At 48.6% G+C, this 20,899-nt stretch overlaps 1 protein-coding gene across 1 annotated transcript in view; it reads right to left on the reverse strand.

Moving 5' to 3' along the window:
* The window catches only part of PODNL1 (podocan like 1), an 867,675-nt gene that overhangs the window by 620,185 nt on the left and 226,591 nt on the right, over positions 1-20,899 (reverse strand). Inside the window, exon 2 of the mRNA XM_069604378.1 lies at positions 1,661-1,909. Within this exon, the coding sequence (XP_069460479.1) occupies positions 1,661-1,909 (249 nt within the window). The remainder of the gene's footprint in view (positions 1-1,660; positions 1,910-20,899) is intronic.

A 20,899-nucleotide genomic window follows, 5' to 3' on the forward strand; every position in this document is an offset into this window, starting at 1 on the left:
TCCTTGGGATAGGATCAGACGCTGGGTAACCCCTGGCACTCCCTGGGATAGGATCAGACGCTGGGTAACCCCTGGCACTCCCTGGGATAGGATCAGACGCTGGGTAACCCCTGGCACTCCTTGAGATAGGATCAGACGCTGGGTAACCCCTGGCACTCCTTGAGATAGGATCAGATGCTGGGTAACCCCTGGCACTCCTTGGGATAGGATCAGATGCTGGGTAACCCCTGGCACTCCTTGGGATAGGATCAGACGCTGGGTAACCCCTGGCACTCCTTGAGATAGGATCAGACGCTGGGTAACCCCTGGCACTCCTTGGGATAGGATCAGACGCTGGGTAAACCCTGGCACTCCTTGAGATAGGATCAGACGCTGGGTAATCCCTGGCACTCCTTGGGATAGGATCAGATGCTGGGTAACCCCTGGCACTCCTTGAGATAGGATCAGACGCTGGGTAACCCCTGGCACTCCTTGGGATGGGATCAGACGCTGGGTAACCCCTGGCACTCCTTGAGATAGGATCAGACGCTGGGTAACCCCTGGCACTCCTTGAGATAGGATCAGACGCTGGGTAACCCCTGGCACTCCTTGGCATAGGATCAGACGCTGGGTAACCCCTGGCACTCCTTGGGATAGGATCAGACGCTGGGTAACCCCTGGCACTCCTTGAGATAGGATCAGACGCTGGGTAACCCCTGGCACTCCTTGGGATAGGATCAGACGCTGGGTAACCCCTGGCACTCCTTGGGATAGGATCAGACGCTGGGTAACCCCTGGCACTCCTTGAGATAGGATCAGATGCTGGGTAACCCCTGGCACTCCTTGAGATAGGATCAGACGCTGGGTAACCCCTGGCACTCCCTGGGATAGGATCAGACGCCGCTGGGTAACCCCTGGCACTCCTTGAGATGGGATCAGACGCTGGGTAACCCCTGGCACTCCTTGAGATAGGATCAGACGCTGGGTAACCCCTGGCACTCCTTGGGATAGGATCAGACGCTGGGTAACCCCTGGCACTCTTTGAGATAGGATCAGACGCTGGGTAACCCCTGGCACTCCTTGGGATAGGATCAGACGCTGGGTAACCCCTGGCACTCCCTGGGATAGGATCAGATGCTGGGTAACCCCTGGCACTCCCTGGGATAGGATCAGACGCTGGGTAACCCCTGGCACTCCTTGAGATAGGATCAGACGCTGGGTAACCCCTGGCACTCCTTGAGATAGGATCAGACGCTGGGTAACCCCTGGCACTCCTTGGGATAGGATCAGATGCTGGGTAACCCCTGGCACTCCTTGGGATAGGATCAGACGCTGGGTAACCCCTGGCACTCCTTGAGATAGGATCAGACGCTGGGTAACCCCTGGCACTCCTTGAGATAGGATCAGACGCTGGGTAACCCCTGGCACTCCTTGAGATAGGATCAGACGCTGGGTAACCCCTGGCACTCCTTGGGATAGGATCAGATGCTGGGTAACCCCTGGCACTCCTTGGGATAGGATCAGACGCTGGGTAACCCCTGGCACTCCTTGAGATAGGATCAGACGCTGGGTAACCCCTGGCACTCCTTGGGATAGGATCAGACGCTGGGTAACCCCTGGCACTCCTTGACCCCTGGGAAGAGATGAACCCTTGCCTGGCATAATCAGGAAAGAACAGTACCTGCAAGAAGAGGTGCTGCACATCCTGGGAGAGGTTCCTGGGGAAGGTGAGTAGGTTCACCCCGCTGCAGTCCACAGCATCAACAAGGGCACAGGTGCAGTTGTCTGGGCAGCGAGTGATATGGTCCCTGGGAGAGAGGCTGGCCTCAGGGTGTGGAAACAGCTGCACGTCTTCTTCATCTTGGCTTCGGAGCAGCAGGAACGATGGGAGCTTGACCAGAAAGATCAGGAGGCTTCTACAGGTGACCCGCTGTAAAGTGGAAAGAGAGAGAAAAACGGGGTGAGTTGAGGGGAAGAAGGAAGAGGAAAACAATGGGGGAAATGGGGAAGGATGGAGGAAAGCAAGGCAGGTAAAGAACAAATGGAGAAGGCAAGTTGGCATGACAGCAAAGTGACAGAACAGAGGGAAAAAGAGGTGGGGAAAGGGAAAGAAAGAGAAGGGAAAATAGAAGGCAAGAGGGAGAGAAGGGAGAATAAAAGGGGGAGCAAACGAGGAGAACAAGAGACAAAGTAATGCAAGAGGCAGGAAAGGGGAAGCAACGGGAGAGAAGGTGGAAAGCAAGAGGGTGATAAGCGGAAAAGCAATGGGAGAGAAGGTGGAAAGCAAGAGGGTGAGAAGCAGAAAAGCAACGGGAAAGAAGGTGGAAAGCAAGAGGGTGAAAATCGGAAAAGCAACGGGAGAGAAGGTGGAAAGCAAGAGGGTGAGAAGCGGAAAAGCAATGGGAGAGAAGGTGGAAAGCAAGAGGGTGAGAAGCAGAAAAGCAATGAGACAGAAGGTGGAAAGCAACAGGGTGAGAATCGGAAAAGCAATGGGAGAGAAGGTGGAAAGCAAGAGGGTGAGAAGCAGAAAAGCAATGAGACAGAAGGTGGAAAGCAACAGGGTGAGAATCGGAAAAGCAATGAGACAGAAGGTGGAAAGCAACAGGGTGAGAATCGGAAAAGCAACGGGAGAGAAGGGTGAGAAGCGGAAAAGCAATGGGAGAGAAGGTGGAAAGCAAGAGGGTGAGAAGCGGAAAAGCAACGGGAGAGAAGGTGGAAAGCAAGAGGGTGGGAACCAGAAAAGCAATGGGAGAGAAGGTAGAAAGCAAGAGGGTGAGAAGCGGAAAAGCAACGGGAGAGAAGGTGGAAAGCAAGAGGGTGAGAAGCAGAAAAGCAATGGGAGAGAAGGTGGAAAGCAAGAGGGTGAGAAGCAGAAAAGCAATGGGAGAGAAGGTAGAAAGCAAGAGGGTGAGAAGCGGAAAAGCAACGGGAGAGAAGGTGGAAAGCAAGAGGGTGAGAAGCAGAAAAGCAATGGGAGAGAAGGTGGAAAGCAAGAGGGTGAGAAGCAGAAAAGCAATGGGAGAGAAGGTGGAAAGCAAGAGGGTGAGAAGCAGAAAAGCAATGGGAGAGAAGGTGGAAAGCAAGAGGGTGAGAAGCGGAAAAGCAACGGGAGAGAAGGTGGAAAGCAAGAGGGTGGGAACCAGAAAAGCAATGGGAGAGAAGGTAGAAAGCAAGAGGGTGAGAATCAGAAAAGCAATGGGAGAGAAGGTGGAAAGCAAGAGGGTGAGAAGCGGAAAAGCAATGGGAGAGAAGGTGGAAAGCAAGAGGGTGAGAAGCAGAAAAGCAATGGGAGAGAAGGTGGAAAGCAAGAGGGTGAGAAGCGGAAAAGCAATGAGACAGAAGGTGGAAAGCAACAGGGTGAGAATCGGAAAAGCAATGGTAGAGAAGGTGGAAAGCAAGAGGGTGAGAAGCGGGAAAGCAATGGGAGAGAAGGTGGAAAGCAAGAGGGTGAGAAGCGGGAAAGCAATGGGAGAGAAGGTGGAAAGCAAGAGGGTGAGCAGCGGAAAAGCAACGGGAGACAAGGTGGAAAGCAAGAGGGTGAGAAGCGGAAAAGCAATGGGAGAGAAGGTGGAAAGCAAGAGGGTGAGAAGCGGAAAAGCAACGGGAGAGAAGGTGGAAAGCAAGAGGGTGGGAACCAGAAAAGCAATGGGAGAGAAGGTAGAAAGCAAGAGGGTGAGAAGCGGAAAAGCAACGGGAGAGAAGGTGGAAAGCAAGAGGGTGAGAAGCAGAAAAGCAATGGGAGAGAAGGTGGAAAGCAAGAGGGTGAGAAGCGGAAAAGCAATGGGAGTGAAGGTGGAAAGCAAGAGGGTGAGAAGCAGAAAAGCAATGGGAGTGAAGGTGGAAAGCAAGAGGGTGATAAGCGGAAAAGCAACGGGAGAGAAGGTGGAAAGCAAGAGGGTGATAAGCGGGAAAGCAACGGGAGAGAAGGTGGAAAGCAAGAGGGTGAGAAGCGGAAAAGCAATGGGAGAGAAGGTGGAAAGCAAGAGGGTGAAAAGCGGAAAAGCAACGGGAGAGAAGGTGGAAAGCAAGAGGGTGAGAAGCGGAAAAGCAACGGGAGAGAAGGTGGAAAGCAAGAGGGTGAGAAGCAGAAAAGCAACGGGAGAGAAGGTGGAAAGCAAGAGGGTGAAAAGCGGAAAAGCAATGGGAGAGAAGGTGGAAAGCAAGAGAGAATCGGAAAAGCAATGGGAGAGAAGGTGGAAAGCAAGAGGGTGAGAATCGGAAAAGCAACGGGAGACAAGGTGGAAAGCAAGAGGGTGAGAAGCGGAAAAGCAATGGGAGAGAAGGTGGAAAGCAAGAGGGTGAGAAGCGGAAAAGCAACGGGAGAGAAGGTGGAAAGCAAGAGGGTGGGAACCAGAAAAGCAATGGGAGAGAAGGTAGAAAGCAACAGGATGAGAAGCAGAAAAGCAATGGGAGAGAAGGTGGAAAGCAAGTGGGTGAGAATCGGGAAAGCAATGGGAGAGAAGGTGGAAAGCAAGAGGGTGAGAAGCAGAAAAGCAATGGGAGAGAAGGTGGAAAGCAAGAGGGTGAGAAGCAGAAAAGCAATGGGAGAGAAGGTGGAAAGCAAGAGGGTGAGAAGCGGAAAAGCAACGGGAGAGAAGGTGGAAAGCAAGAGGGTGAGAAGCAGAAAAGCAATGGGAGAGAAGGTGGAAAGCAAGAGGGTGAGAAGCGGAAAAGCAATGAGACAGAAGGTGGAAAGCAACAGGGTGAGAATCGGAAAAGCAATGGTAGAGAAGGTGGAAAGCAATAGGGTGAGAAGCGGGAAAGCAATGGGAGAGAAGGTGGAAAGCAAGAGGGTGAGAAGCGGGAAAGCAATGGGAGAGAAGGTGGAAAGCAAGAGGGTGAGCAGCGGAAAAGCAACGGGAGACAAGGTGGAAAGCAAGAGGGTGAGAAGCGGAAAAGCAATGGGAGAGAAGGTGGAAAGCAAGAGGGTGAGAAGCAGAAAAGCAATGGGAGAGAAGGTGGAAAGCAAGAGGGTGAGAAGCGGAAAAGCAATGAGACAGAAGGTGGAAAGCAACAGGGTGAGAATCGGAAAAGCAATGGTAGAGAAGGTGGAAAGCAAGAGGGTGAGAAGCGGGAAAGCAATGGGAGAGAAGGTGGAAAGCAAGAGGGTGAGAAGCGGGAAAGCAATGGTAGAGAAGGTGGAAAGCAAGAGGGTGAGAAGCGGGAAAGCAATGGGAGAGAAGGTGGAAAGCAAGAGGGTGAGAAGCGGGAAAGCAATGGGAGAGAAGGTGGAAAGCAAGAGGGTGAGAAGCGGGAAAGCAACGGGAGAGAAGGTGGAAAGCAAGAGGGTGAGCTGCGGAAAAGCAACGGGAGACAAGGTGGAAAGCAAGAGGGTGAGAAGCGGAAAAGCAATGGGAGAGAAGGTGGAAAGCAAGAGGGTGAGAAGCAGAAAAGCAATGGGAGAGAAGGTGGAAAGCAAGAGGGTGAGAAGCGGAAAAGCAATGAGACAGAAGGTGGAAAGCAACAGGGTGAGAATCGGAAAAGCAATGGTAGAGAAGGTGGAAAGCAAGAGGGTGAGAAGCGGGAAAGCAATGGGAGAGAAGGTGGAAAGCAACAGGGTGAGAATCGGAAAAGCAATGGTAGAGAAGGTGGAAAGCAAGAGGGTGAGAAGCGGGAAAGCAATGGGAGAGAAGGTGGAAAGCAAGAGGGTGAGAAGCGGGAAAGCAATGGGAGAGAAGGTGGAAAGCAAGAGGGTGAGCAGCGGAAAAGCAACGGGAGACAAGGTGGAAAGCAAGAGGGTGAGAAGCGGAAAAGCAATGGGAGAGAAGGTGGAAAGCAAGAGGGTGAGAAGCGGAAAAGCAACGGGAGAGAAGGTGGAAAGCAAGAGGGTGGGAACCAGAAAAGCAATGGGAGAGAAGGTAGAAAGCAAGAGGGTGAGAAGCGGAAAAGCAACGGGAGAGAAGGTGGAAAGCAAGAGGGTGAGAAGCAGAAAAGCAATGGGAGAGAAGGTGGAAAGCAAGAGGGTGAGAAGCAGAAAAGCAATGGGAGAGAAGGTGGAAAGCAAGAGGGTGAGAAGCGGAAAAGCAACGGGAGAGAAGGTGGAAAGCAAGAGGGTGAGAAGCAGAAAAGCAATGGGAGAGAAGGTGGAAAGCAAGAGGGTGAGAAGCGGAAAAGCAATGAGACAGAAGGTGGAAAGCAACAGGGTGAGAATCGGAAAAGCAATGGTAGAGAAGGTGGAAAGCAATAGGGTGAGAAGCGGGAAAGCAATGGGAGAGAAGGTGGAAAGCAAGAGGGTGAGAAGCGGGAAAGCAATGGGAGAGAAGGTGGAAAGCAAGAGGGTGAGCAGCGGAAAAGCAACGGGAGACAAGGTGGAAAGCAAGAGGGTGAGAAGCGGAAAAGCAATGGGAGAGAAGGTGGAAAGCAAGAGGGTGAGAAGCAGAAAAGCAATGGGAGAGAAGGTGGAAAGCAAGAGGGTGAGAAGCGGAAAAGCAATGAGACAGAAGGTGGAAAGCAACAGGGTGAGAATCGGAAAAGCAATGGTAGAGAAGGTGGAAAGCAAGAGGGTGAGAAGCGGGAAAGCAATGGGAGAGAAGGTGGAAAGCAAGAGGGTGAGAAGCGGGAAAGCAATGGTAGAGAAGGTGGAAAGCAAGAGGGTGAGAAGCGGGAAAGCAATGGGAGAGAAGGTGGAAAGCAAGAGGGTGAGAAGCGGGAAAGCAATGGGAGAGAAGGTGGAAAGCAAGAGGGTGAGAAGCGGGAAAGCAACGGGAGAGAAGGTGGAAAGCAAGAGGGTGAGCTGCGGAAAAGCAACGGGAGACAAGGTGGAAAGCAAGAGGGTGAGAAGCGGAAAAGCAATGGGAGAGAAGGTGGAAAGCAAGAGGGTGAGAAGCAGAAAAGCAATGGGAGAGAAGGTGGAAAGCAAGAGGGTGAGAAGCGGAAAAGCAATGAGACAGAAGGTGGAAAGCAACAGGGTGAGAATCGGAAAAGCAATGGTAGAGAAGGTGGAAAGCAAGAGGGTGAGAAGCGGGAAAGCAATGGGAGAGAAGGTGGAAAGCAACAGGGTGAGAATCGGAAAAGCAATGGTAGAGAAGGTGGAAAGCAAGAGGGTGAGAAGCGGGAAAGCAATGGGAGAGAAGGTGGAAAGCAAGAGGGTGAGAAGCGGGAAAGCAATGGGAGAGAAGGTGGAAAGCAAGAGGGTGAGCAGCGGAAAAGCAACGGGAGACAAGGTGGAAAGCAAGAGGGTGAGAAGCGGAAAAGCAATGGGAGAGAAGGTGGAAAGCAAGAGGGTGAGAAGCGGAAAAGCAACGGGAGAGAAGGTGGAAAGCAAGAGGGTGGGAACCAGAAAAGCAATGGGAGAGAAGGTAGAAAGCAAGAGGGTGAGAAGCGGAAAAGCAACGGGAGAGAAGGTGGAAAGCAAGAGGGTGAGAAGCAGAAAAGCAATGGGAGAGAAGGTGGAAAGCAAGAGGGTGAGAAGCGGAAAAGCAATGGGAGTGAAGGTGGAAAGCAAGAGGGTGAGAAGCAGAAAAGCAATGGGAGTGAAGGTGGAAAGCAAGAGGGTGATAAGCGGAAAAGCAACGGGAGAGAAGGTGGAAAGCAAGAGGGTGATAAGCGGGAAAGCAACGGGAGAGAAGGTGGAAAGTAAGAGGGTGAGAAGCGGAAAAGCAATGGGAGAGAAGGTGGAAAGCAAGAGGGTGAAAAGCGGAAAAGCAACGGGAGAAAAGGTGGAAAGCAAGAGGGTGAGAAGCAGAAAAGCAATGGGAGAGAAGGTGGAAAGCAAGAGGGTGAGAAGCGGAAAAGCAACGGGAGAGAAGGTGGAAAGCAAGAGGGTGAGAAGCAGAAAAGCAACGGGAGAGAAGGTGGAAAGCAAGAGGGTGAAAAGCGGAAAAGCAATGGGAGAGAAGGTGGAAAGCAAGAGAGAATCGGAAAAGCAATGGGAGAGAAGGTGAAAAGCAAGAGTGTGAGAAGCAGAAAAGCAATGAGACAGAAGGTGGAAAGCAACAGGGTGAGAATCGGAAAAAGCAATGGGAGAGAAGGTGGAAAGCAAGAGGGTGAGAAGCAGAAAAGCAATGAGACAGAAGGTGGAAAGCAACAGGGTGAGAATCGGAAAAGCAATGAGACAGAAGGTGGAAAGCAACAGGGTGAGAATCGGAAAAGCAACGGGAGAGAATGTGGAAAGCAAGAGGGTGAGAAACAAAAAAGCAATGGGAGAGAAGGTGGAAAGCAAGAGGGTGAGAAGTGGAAAAGCAACGGGAGAGAAGGTGGAAAGCAACAGGATGAGAATCGGAAAAGCAATGGGAGAGAAGGTGGAAAGCAAGAGGGTGAGAATCGGAAAAGCAACGGGAGACAAGGTGGAAAGCAAGAGGGTGAGAAGCGGAAAAGCAATGGGAGAGAAGGTGGAAAGCAAGAGGGTGAGAAGCGGAAAAGCAACGGGAGAGAAGGTGGAAAGCAAGAGGGTGGGAACCAGAAAAGCAATGGGAGAGAAGGTAGAAAGCAACAGGATGAGAAGCAGAAAAGCAATGGGAGAGAAGGTGGAAAGCAAGTGGGTGAGAATCAGGAAAGCAATGGGAGAGAAGGTGGAAAGCAAGAGGGTGAGAAGCAGAAAAGCAATGGGAGAGAAGGTGGAAAGCAAGAGGGTGAGAAGCAGAAAAGCAATGGGAGAGAAGGTGGAAAGCAAGAGGGTGAGAATCGGAAAAGCAATGGGAGAGAAGGTGAAAAGCAAGAGGGTGAGAAGCAGAAAAGCAATGGGAGAGAAGGTGGAAAGCAAGAGGGTGAGAAGCGGAAAAGCAACGGGAGAGAAGGTGGAAAGCAAGAGGGTGGGAACCAGAAAAGCAATGGGAGAGAAGGTAGAAAGCAACAGGATGAGAAGCAGAAAAGCAATGGGAGAGAAGGTGGAAAGCAAGTGGGTGAGAATCGGAAAAGCAATGGGAGAGAAGGTGGAAAGCAAGAGGGTGAGAAGCAGAAAAGCAATGGGAGAGAAGGTGGAAAGCAAGAGGGTGAGAAGCAGAAAAGTAATGAGACAGAAGGTGGAAAGCAACAGGGTGAGAATCGGAAAAGCAATGGGAGAGAAGGTGGAACGCAAGAGGGTGAGAAGCAGAAAAGCAATGGGAGAGAAGGTGGAAAGCAAGAGGGTGAGAAGCGGAAAAGCAATGAGAGAGAAGGTGGAAAGCAAGAGGGTGAGAAGCAGAAGAGCAATGGGAGAGAAGGTGGAAAGCAACAGGGTGAGAATCGGAAAAGCAATGGGAGAGAAGGTGGAAAGCAAGAGGGTGAGAAGCAGAAAAGCAATGAGACAGAAGGTGGAAAGCAACAGGGTGAGAATCGGAAAAGCAATGAGACAGAAGGTGGAAAGCAACAGGGTGAGAATCGGAAAAGCAACGGGAGAGAATGTGGAAAGCAAGAGGGTGAGAAGCAAAAAAGCAATGGGAGAGAAGGTGGAAAGCAAGAGGGTGAGAAGTGGAAAAGCAACGGGAGAGAAGGTGGAAAGCAACAGGATGAGAATAGGAAAAGCAATGGGAGAGAAGGTGGAAAGCAAGAGGGTGAGAATCGGAAAAGCAACGGGAGACAAGGTGGAAAGCAAGAGGGTGAGAAGCGGAAAAGCAATGGGAGAGAAGGTGGAAAGCAAGAGGGTGAGAAGCGGAAAAGCAATGAGAGAGAAGGTGGAAAGCAAGACGGTGAGAAGCAGAAAAGCAATGGGAGAGAAGGTGGAAAGCAACAGGGTGAGAATCGGAAAAGCAATGGGAGAGAAGGTGGAAAGCAAGAGGGTGAGAAGCAGAAAAGCAATGAGACAGAAGGTGGAAAGCAACAGGGTGAGAATCGGAAAAGCAATGGCAGAGAAGGTGGAAAGCAACAGGGTGAGAAGCGGAAAAGCAATGGGAGAGAAGGTGGAAAGCAAGAGGGTGAGAATCGGAAAAGCAATGAGAGAGAAGGTGGAAAGCAAGAGGGTGAGAATCGGAAAAGCAATGGGAGTGAAGGTGGAAAGCAAGAGGGTGAGAAGCAGAAAAGCAATGGGAGAGATTGGGGAAAGCAAGAGGGTGAAAAGCGGAAAAGCAATGGGAGAGAAGGTGGAAAGCAAGAGGGTGAGAAGCGGAAAATCAACGGGAGACAAGGTGGAAAGCAAGAGGGTGAGAATCAGAAAAGCAATGGGAGAGAAGGTGGAAAGCAAGAGGGTGAGAAGCAGAAAAGCAATGGGAGAGAAGGTGGAAAGCAAGAGGGTGAGAATCGGAAAAGCAATGGGAGTGAAGGTGGAAAGCAAGAGGGTGAGAATCGGAAAAGCAATGGGAGTGAAGGTGGAAAGCAAGAGGGTGAGAATCGGAAAAGCAATGGGAGTGAAGGTGGAAAGCAAGAGGGTGAGAAGCAGAAAAGCAATGGGAGAGAAGGTGGAAAGCAACAGGATGAGAATCGGAAAAGCAATGGGAGAGAAGGTGGAAAGCAAGAGGGTGAGAAGCGGAAAAGCAACGGGAGAGAAGGTGGAAAGCAAGAGGGTGAGAAGCAGAAAAGCAACGGGAGAGAAGGTGAAAAGCAAGAGGGTGGGAACCAGAAAAGCAACGGGAGAGAAGGTGGAAAGCAAGAGGGTGAGAATCAGAAAAGCAACGGGAGAGAAGGTGGAAAGCAAGAGGGTGAGAATCAGAAAAGCAATGGGAGAGAAGGTGGAAAGCAAGAGGGTGAGAATCAGAAAAGCAATGGGAGAGAAGGTGGAAAGCAAGAGGGTGAGAAGCAGAAAAGCAATGGGAGAGAAGGTGGAAAGCAAGAGGGTGAGAATCGGAAAAGCAATGGGAGTGAAGGTGGAAAGCAAGAGGGTGAGAATCGGAAAAGCAATGGGAGTGAAGGTGGAAAGCAAGAGGGTGAGAATCGGAAAAGCAATGGGAGTGAAGGTGGAAAGCAAGAGGGTGAGAATCGGAAAAGCAATGGGAGTGAAGGTGGAAAGCAAGAGGGTGAGAAGCAGAAAAGCAATGGGAGAGAAGGTGGAAAGCAACAGGATGAGAATCGGAAAAGCAATGGGAGAGAAGGTGGAAAGCAAGAGGGTGAGAAGCGGAAAAGCAACGGGAGACAAGGTGGAAAGCAAGAGGGTGAGAAGCGGAAAAGCAACGGGAGAGAAGGTGGAAAGCAAGAGGGTGAGAAGCAGAAAAGCAACGGGAGAGAAGGTGGAAATCAAGAGGGTGGGAACCAGAAAAGCAACGGGAGAGAAGGTAGAAAGCAAGAGGGTGAGAATCAGAAAAGCAATGGGAGAGAAGGTGGAAAGCAAGAGGGTGAGAAGCGGAAAAGCAACGGGAGAGAAGGTGGAAAGCAACAGGGTGAGAATCGGAAAAGCAATGGGAGAGAAGGTGGAAAGCAAGAGGGTGAGAATCGGAAAAGCAATGGGAGAGAAGGTGGAAAGCAACAGGGTGAGAATCGGAAAAGCAACGGGAGAGAAGGTGGAAAGCAACAGGGTGAGAAGTGGAAAAGCAATGGGAGAGAAGGTGGAAAGCAACAGGGTGAGAAGCGGAAAAGCAACGGGAGAGAAGGTGGAAAGCAACAGGGTGAGAATCGGAAAAACAACGGGAGAGAAGGTGGAAAGCAACAGGGTGAGAATCGGAAAAGCAATGGGAGAGAAGGTGGAAAGCAAGAGGGTGAGAATCGGAAAAGCAACGGGAGAGAAGGTGGAAAGCAACAGGGTGAGAATCGGAAAAGCAATGGGAGAGAAGGTGGAAAGCAACAGGGTGAGAATCGGAAAAGCAATGGGAGAGAAGGTGGAAAGCAAGAGGGTGAGAAGCGGAAAAGCAACGGGAGAGAAGGTGGAAAGCAACAGGGTGAGAATCGGAAAAGCAATGGGAGAGAAGGTGGAAAGCAAGAGGGTGAGAATCGGAAAAGCAACGGGAGAGAAGGTGGAAAGCAACAGGGTGAGAATCGGAAAAGCAATGGGAGAGAAGGTGGAAAGCAACAGGGTGAGAATCGGAAAAGCAATGGGAGAGAAGGTGGAAAGCAAGAGGGTGAGAGGGGGAGAGAACACACAGGGAGCAAAAGAGAAGGGTAGAAAAAGGAAGCCATGGAGGGGCAGAAAGGGGCAAAAGAGAGAGAGGGCTGAAAGCCAGGGGAGAGAGAGAGAGAAGGACATGTGGGAGGTAGACCGAAGTGGGGAGCAATGTGGGAAAGAGAGAGTGGAGCAAAGGGGGAGGGGCGTTGAAAGCAACGACAAAGGGTGAATGAAAGGGGAGAAATGTGGGAAAGAAATCGAGAGAGAGTGAATGGGAAAAGAAGAGGGGATAGGGTAAAGGGGTGGAATGAGATGGGGAGAGTAAAGAGGAGGAAAGAGTAAAAAGAGAGAGGGAGAGGGATGGGGGGACAAGGGAGACAAATATAGGGAATGAAAGGTGGAGAGAGCAGGAGGCATGGAAGCACCACATAGCAGTAAAGAGGTAGGAAAGGGAAACCCCAAAGACAGGAGGGGTGCACAAAAGTGGGAAGGTGTGTAGCACAGAGTGCAAAGGGGAGGACAGGAAGGGTTCAGGGTATTAAGAGGTCAGCAAGCAAAGAAGAAAGGTGAGGAGAGATGGAAGGAAATCAAAGATGGAATTAAGGGGGCAAGCAGGACAAGAGGAAATGAAAGAGTGAACACAAGGGAGAGGCAGCATATACAAGGAAAACCGAAAGCAAGAGAGGAGGAGAGAGAGCAAGAGGGGTGGAATCAGGACATGACACAGGCAAGGGGGTGGAGAGGAGGAGGGAACAAGAGGCAAGAACAAATGAATAAAAGTAGCAAATGCTGAGATAACGTGCCATCATTTCCAGTTTAGTTTATGCCTGGTTAGCCTATCATGGCCGGTTTCTGGCGGACTCACATTGCACATCGTTACCAGTTCAGATGATGGACAGTGAACAACCCTTGTAGTAAAGTAACTAAACATAGTTGTGATTCCCACTGGCCCTTGCAGTGAAGTGACTAAACATAGCTAGGATTCCTACTGGCATTGCAGTGAAGTGACTAAACATAGCTGGGATTCCTACGGGCATTGCAGTGAAGTGACTAAACATAGCTGGGATTCCTACTGGCCCTTCCAGTGAAATGATTAAACATAGCTATGATTCCTACTGGCATTGCAGTGAAGTGCCTAAACATAGCTATGATTCCTACTGGCCCTTGCAGTGAAGTGACTAAACATAGCTACGATTCCTACTGGCATTGCAGTGAAGTGCCTAAACATAGCTATGATTCCTACTGGCCCTTGCAAAGAAAGTGACTAAACATAGCTGGGATTCCTACTGGCATTGCAGTGAAGTGACTAAACATAGCTGGGATTCCTACTGGCCCTTCCAGTGAAGTGACTAAACATAGCTATGATTCCTACTGGCATTGCAGTGAAGTGCCTAAACATAGCTATGATTCCTACTGGCCCTTGCAGTGAAGTGACTAAACATAACTATGATTCCTACTGGCATTGCAGTGAAGTGCCTAAACATAGCTATGATTCCTACTGGCCCTTGCAAAGAAAGTGACTAAACATAGCTGGGATTCCTACTGGCGCTTGCAGTGAATTGACTAAACATAGCTATGATTCCTACTGGCCCTTGCAAAGAAAGTGACTAAATATAGCTTGGATTCCTACTGGCCCTTGCAGTGAATTGACTAAACAGAGCTGGGATTCCTACCAGCTCTTGCAGTGAAATGACTAAATATAGCCGGGATTCCTACTGGCCCTTCCAGCGAAGTGACTAAACATAGCTGGGATTCCTTCCAGCCCTTGCAGTGAAGTGTCTAGACATAGCTGGGATTCCTACTGGCCCTTGCAGTGAAGTGAGTAAACATAGCTAGGATTCCTACTGGCATTGCAGTGAAGTGACTAAACATAGCTGGGATTCCTACTGGCATTGCAGTGAAGTGACTAAACATAGCTGGGATTCCTACTGGCCCTTCCAGTGAAGTGACTAAACATAGCTATGATTCCTACTGGCATTGCAGTGAAGTGCCTAAACATAGCTATGATTCCTACTGGCCCTTGCAGTGAAGTGACTAAACATAGCTATGATTCCTACTGGCATTGCAGTGAAGTGCCTAAACATAGCTATGATTCCTACTGGCCCTTGCAAAGAAAGTGACTAAACATAGCTGAGATTCCTACTGGCCCTTGCAGTGAATTGACTAAACATAGCTATGATTCCTACTGGCCCTTGCAAAGAAAGTGACTAAACATAGCTTGGATTCCTACTGGCCCTTGCAGTGAATTGACTAAACAGAGCTGGCATTCCTACCAGCTCTTGCAGTGAAATGACTAAATATAGCCGGGATTCCTACTGGCCCTTCCAGCGAAGTGACTAAACATAGCTGGGATGCCTTCCAGCCCTTGCAGTGAAGTGTCTAGACATAGCTGGGATTCCTACTGGCCCTTGCAGTGAAGTGACTAAACATAGCTAGGATTCCTACTGGCATTGCAGTGAAGTGACTAAACATAGCTGGGATTCCTACTGGCCCTTGCAAAGAAAGTGACTAAACATAGCTGGGATTCCTACTGGCATTGCAGTGAAGTGACTAAACATAGCTGGGATTCCTACTGGCCCTTGCAGTGAAGTGACTAAACATAGCTATGATTCCTACTGGCATTGCAGTGAAGTGCCTAAACATAGCTATGATTCCTACTGGCCCTTGCAAAGAAAGTGACTAAACATAGCTGGGATTCCTACTGGCCCTTGCAGTGAATTGACTAAACATAGCTATGATTCCTACTGGCCCTTGCAAAGAAAGTGACTAAACATAGTTTGGATTCCTACTGGCCCTTGCAGTGAAGTGACTAAACAGAGCTGGGATTCCTACCAGCTCTTGCAGTGAAATGACTAAATATAGCCGGGATCCCTACTGGCACTTCCAGCGAAGTGACTAAACATAGCTGGGATTCCTACTGACCCTTGCAAAGAAAGTGACTACACATAGCTGGGATTCCTACTGGCCCTTGCAGTGAAATGACCAAACATAGCTGGGATTCCTACCAGCCCTTGCAGTGAAGTGACTAGACTTAGCTGGGATTCCTACTGGCCCTTGCAGTGAAGTGACTAAACATAGCTGGGATTCCTACCAGCCCTTGCAGTGAAGTGACTAAACATAGCTGGGATTCCTACCAGCCCTTGCAGTGAAGTGACTAAACATAGCTGGGATTCCTACTGGCCCTGGCAGTGAAATTACTAAACATTGCTGGGATTTCTACTGACGCTTGCAGTGAAGTGACTAAACATAGCTGGGATTCCCACTGGCCCTTGCAGTGAAGTGACTAAACATAGCTGGGATTCCTACTGGCCCTTGCAGTGAAGTGACTAAACATAGCTGGGATTCCTACTGGCCCTTGTAGTGAAGTGACTAAAAATAGCTGGGATTCCTACTGGCCCTTGCAGTGAAATGACTAAACATTGCTGGGAATTCTACTGACGCTTGCAGTGAAGTGACTAAACATAGCTTGGATTCATACTGGCCCTTCCAGTGAAGTGACTAAACATAGCTGGGATTCCTACCAGCCCTTGCAGTGAACTGACTAAATATAGCTGGGATTCCCACTGGCCCTTGCAGTGAAGTGACTAAACATAGCTGGGATGCCCACTGACCCTTGCAGTGAAGTGACTAAACATAGATGGGATTCCTACTGGCCCTTGCAGTGAAGTGACTAAACATAGCTGGGATGTACACTGACCATTGCATTGAAGTGAATAAACATAGCAGGGATTCCTACTGGCCCTTGTAGTGAAGTGACTAAAGATAGCTGGGATTCCTACTGGACCTTGTGGTGAAGTGACTAAACATAGCTGGGATTCCTACTGGCCCTTGCAGTGAAGTGACTAAACATAGCTAGGATTCCTGCTAGCCCTTGCAGTGAAGTGACTAAACATAGCTTGGATTCCTACTGGCCCTTCCAGTGAAGTGACTAAATATAGCTGGGATTCACACCAGCCCTTGCAGTGAAGTGACTAAATATAGCTGGGATTACCACTGGCCCTTGCAGTGAAGTGACTAAACATAGCTGGGATTCCTACTGGCCCTTGCAGTGCAATGACTAAACATTGCTGGTATGTTTAATGGCCCTTGCAGTGAAGTGACTAAACATAGATGGGATTCCTACTGGCCCTTGCAGTGAAGGGACTAAACATAGCTGGGATTGCTACTGGCCCTTGCAGTGAAGTGACCAAACATAGCCTGGATTCCTACTGGCCCTTGCCTTGAAGTGACTAAACATAGCTGGGATTCCTACCAGCCCTTGCAGTGAAGTGACTAAGCATAGCTTGGATTCCTACTGGCCCTTCCAGTGAAGTGACTAAACATAGCTGGGATTCCTACCAGCCCTTGCAGTGAATTAACTACATACATATGGGATTCCTACTGGCCTGTGCAGTGAAGTGACTAAACATAGCTGGGATTCCTACTGGACCTTGTAGCGAAGTGACTAAACATAGCTGGGATTCCTACTAGCCCTTGCAGTGAAGTGACTTAACATAGCTGGGATTCCTACTAGCCGTTGCAGTGAAATTACTTAATACACCTGGGATTAATACCGGCACCGCTTGCAATGAAATTGCTAAATACCGCTGGGATTCCTACTGGTAGTTGCAGTGAGATTACTAAATATGTCTGGAATGTCTCCTGGTACTTGCAAAGAAATTACAAAATACAGCTTGGATTCCAACTGGTACTAGCAGTGAAATGACTAAATATGTATTTATTTATTTATGGGTTTCTAGCGCCGAAAGCACGCAGGCATGTAAATACGTCTTGAATTCCTATATGCGTTTGCAGTGAAATGACAACATACACCTGGGATTCCTACCGGCACTTGCAGTGAACTTATCAAATACAGCTGGGATTCCTATTGGCACTTGGAGGGAAATTATTAAAAACAACTGGGATTCCCATTGGCGCTTGCAGTGAAATTATTAAATACAGCTGGGATTCCTACTGGCGCTTGCAGTGAAATAACTACATATGAATGGGATTCCTACTGGTGCTTCAAGTGAAATGACTACATGTGGGTGTATTCATACTGGCGCGTACAGTGAAATTATTAAATACAGGTGGAATTCCTACTAGCACTTGCAGTGAAATCACTACACACGACTGGGATTCACACTGGAGCTTGCAGTGAAATTACTGCAAACAGATGTATTATTGCTGGCGTTTGCAGTGAAATAATAAAATACAGCTGGGATTCCTATTGGTGCTTGCAGTGAAATTACTACATAAGGCTGGGATACCTACTGGTGCACGCAATGAAATTACCAAAATTGTCTGGGATTCCTAATGGCACTTGCAGTGAAATGTTGACATACGACTGGGATTTCTACTGGTATGAAATGATTAAATACAGCTGGGATTCCTACTGGCGCTTGCAGTGAAATTATTAAATACAGCTGGGATTCCTACTGGCACTTGCAGTGAAATGTCTACATACAACTTGGATTTCTACTGGTATGAAATGATTAAATACAGCTGGGATTGCTACTGGCGCTTGCAGTGAAATTATTACATATGACTGGGATTCCTACTGGTGCTTGCAGTGAAATGATTAAATATAGCTGGGGTTCCTACTGGCGCTTGCAGTGAAATGATTAAATACAGCTGGGATTCCTACTGGCGCTTGCAGTGAAATTATTAAATACAGCTGGGGTTCCTACTGGCACTTGCAGTGAAATGATTAAATACTGCTGGGATTCCTACTGGTGCTTGCAGTGACATGATTAAATACAGTTGGGATTCCTACAGGTGCTTTCAGTGAAATGGTTCAATGCAGCTGGGATTCCTACTGGTGCTTGGAGTGAAATTACTACATGAGGCTGGGATTCCTACTGGCGCTTGCAGTGAATTTACTACATAAGGCTGGGATTCCTACTGACGCGGGCAGAGAAATGACTAAATACAGCTGGGATTCCTACTGGTGCTTACAGTGAATTGATTCCTACTGGCATTGCAGTGAAGTGCCTAAACATAGCTATGATTCCTACTGGCCCTTGCAAAGAAAGTGACTAAACATAGCTGGGATTCCTACTGGCCCTTGCAGTGAATTGACTAAACATAGCTATGATTCCTACTGGCCCTTGCAAAGAAAGTGACTAAACATAGTTTGGATTCCTACTGGCCCTTGCAGTGAAGTGACTAAACAGAGCTGGGATTCCTACCAGCTCTTGCAGTGAAATGACTAAATATAGCCGGGATTCCTACTGGCCCTTCCAGCGAAGTGACTAAACATAGCTGGGATTCCTTCCAGCCCTTGCAGTGAAGTGTCTAGACATAGCTGGGATTCCTACTGGCCCTTGCAGTGAAGTGACTAAACATAGCTAGGATTCCTACAGGCATTGCAGTGAAGTGACTAAACATAGCTGGGATTCCTACTGGCCCTTGCAGTGAAATGACCAAACATAGCTGGGATTCCTACCAGCCCTTGCAGTGAAGTGACTAAACATAGCTGGGATTCCTACCAGCCCTTGCAGTGAACTGACTAAACATAGCTGGGATTCCTACCAGCCCTTGCAGTGAAGTGACTAAACATAGCTGGGATTCCTACTGGCCCTGGCAGTGAAATTACTAAACATTGCTGGGATTTCTACTGACGCTTGCAGTGAAGTGACTAAACATAGCTGGGATTCCCACTGGCCCTTGCAGTGAAGTGACTAAACATAGCTGGGATTCCTACTGGCCCTTATAGTGAAGTGACTAAAAATAGCTGGGATTCCTACCAGCCCTTGCAGTGAAATGACTAAACATTGCTGGGATTTCTACTGACGCTTGCAGTGAAGTGCCTAAACATAGCTTGGATTCATACTGGCCCTTCCAGTGAAGTGACTAAACATAGCTGGGATTCCTACCAGCCCTTGCAGTGAACTGACTAAATATAGCTGGGATTCCCACTGGCCCTTGCAGTGAAGTGACTAAACATAGCTGGGATGCCCACTGCCCCTTGCAGTGAAGTGACTAAACATAGGTGGGATTCCTACTGGCCCTTGCAGTGAAGTGACTAAACATAGCTGGGATGTACACTGGCCATTGCATTGAAGTGAATAAACATAGCAGGGATTCCTACTGGCCCTTGTAGTGAAGTGACTAAACATAGCTGGGATTCCTACTGGTCCTTGTAGTGAAGTGACTAAACATAGCTGGGATTCCTACTGGCCCTTGCAGTGAAGTGACTAAACATAGCTAGGATTCCTGCTAGCCCTTGCAGTGAAGTGACTAAACATAGCTTGGATTCCTACTGGCCCTTCCAGTGAAGTGACTAAACATAGCTGGGATTCACACCAGCCCTTGCAGTGAAGTGACTAAATATAGCTGGGATTACCACTGGCCCTTGCAGTGAAGTGACTAAACATAGCTTGTATTCCTACTGGCCCTTGCAGTGCAATGACTAAACATTGCTGGTATTCCTAATGGCCCTTGCAGTGAAGTGACTAAACATAGCTGGGATTCCTACTGGCCCTTGCAGTGAAGGGACTAAACATAGCTGGGATTGCTACTGGCCCTTGCAGGGAAGTGACCAAACATAGCCTGGATTCCTACTGGCCCTTGCCGTGAAGTGACTAAACATAGCTGGGATTCCTACTGGCCCTTGCAGTGAAGTGACTAAACATAGCTGGGATTCCTACCAGCCCTTGCAGTGAAGTGACTAAGCATAGCTTGGATTCCTACTGGTCCTTCCAGTGAAGTGACTAAACATAGCTGGGATTCCTACCAGCCCTTGCAGTGAATTAACTAAACATATATGGGATTCCTACTGGCCTGTGCAGTGAAGTGACTAAACATAGCTGGGATTCCTACTGGACCTTGTAGTGAATTGACTAAACATTGCTGGGAATCCTACTAGCCCTTGCAGTGAAGTGACTAAACATAGCTGGGATTCCTATTGGCACTTGCAGCGAAGTGACTAAAGATAGCTGGGATTCCTATTGGCACTTGCAGTGAAGTGACTAAACATAGCTGGGATTCCTACTAGCCGTTGCAGTGAAATTACTTAATACACCTGGGATTAATACCGGCACCGCTTGCAATGAAATTGCTAAATACCGCTGGGATTCCTACTGGTAGTTGCAGTGAGATTATTAAATATGTCTGGAATGTCTCCTGGTACTTGCAAAGAAATTACAAAATACAGCTTGGATTCCAACTGGTACTAGCAGTGAAATAACTAAATATTTATTTATTTATTTATGGGTTTCTAGCGCCGAAAGCACGCAGGCATGTAAATACGTCTTGAATTCCTATATGCGTTTGCAGTGAAATGACAACATACACCTGGGATTCCTACCGGCACTTGCAGTGAACTTATCAAATACAGCTGGGATTCCTATTGGCACTTGGAGGGAAATGATTAAAAACAACTAGGATTCCCACTGGCGCTTGCAGTGAAATTATTAAATACAGCTGGGATTCCTACTGGTGCTTGCAGTGAAATAACTACATATGAATGGGATTCCTACTGGTGCTTCAAGTGAAATGACTACATGTGGGTGTATTCATACTGGCGCGTACAGTGAAATTATTAAATACAGGTGGAATTCCTACTAGCACTTGCAGTGAAATCACTACACACGACTGGGATTCACACTGGAGCTTGCAGTGAAATTACTGCAAACAGATGTATTATTGCTGGCGTTTGCAGTGAAATAATAAAATACAGCTGGGATTCCTATTGGCGCTTGCAGTGAAATTACTACATAAGGCTGGGATACCTACTGGTGCACGCAATGAAATTACCAAAATTGTCTGGGATTCCTAATGGCACTTGCAGTGAAATGTTGACATGCGACTGGGATTTCTACTGGTATGAAATGATTAAATACAGCTGGGATTCCTACTGGCGCTTGCAATGAAATTATTAAATACAGCTGGGATTCCTACTGGCACTTGCAGTGAAATGTCTACATACAACTTCGATTTCTACTGGTATGAAATGATTAAATACAGCTGGGATTGCTACTGGCGCTTGCAGTGAAATTATTACATATGACTGGGATTCCTACTGGTGCTTGCAGTGAAATGATTAAATATAGC

The sequence above is a fragment of the Ambystoma mexicanum genome, chromosome 3q (assembly GCF_040938575.1).
Source record: "Ambystoma mexicanum isolate Mex_15411 chromosome 3q, UKY_AmexF1_1, whole genome shotgun sequence".
NCBI classification, from domain to species: domain Eukaryota; kingdom Metazoa; phylum Chordata; class Amphibia; order Caudata; family Ambystomatidae; genus Ambystoma; species Ambystoma mexicanum.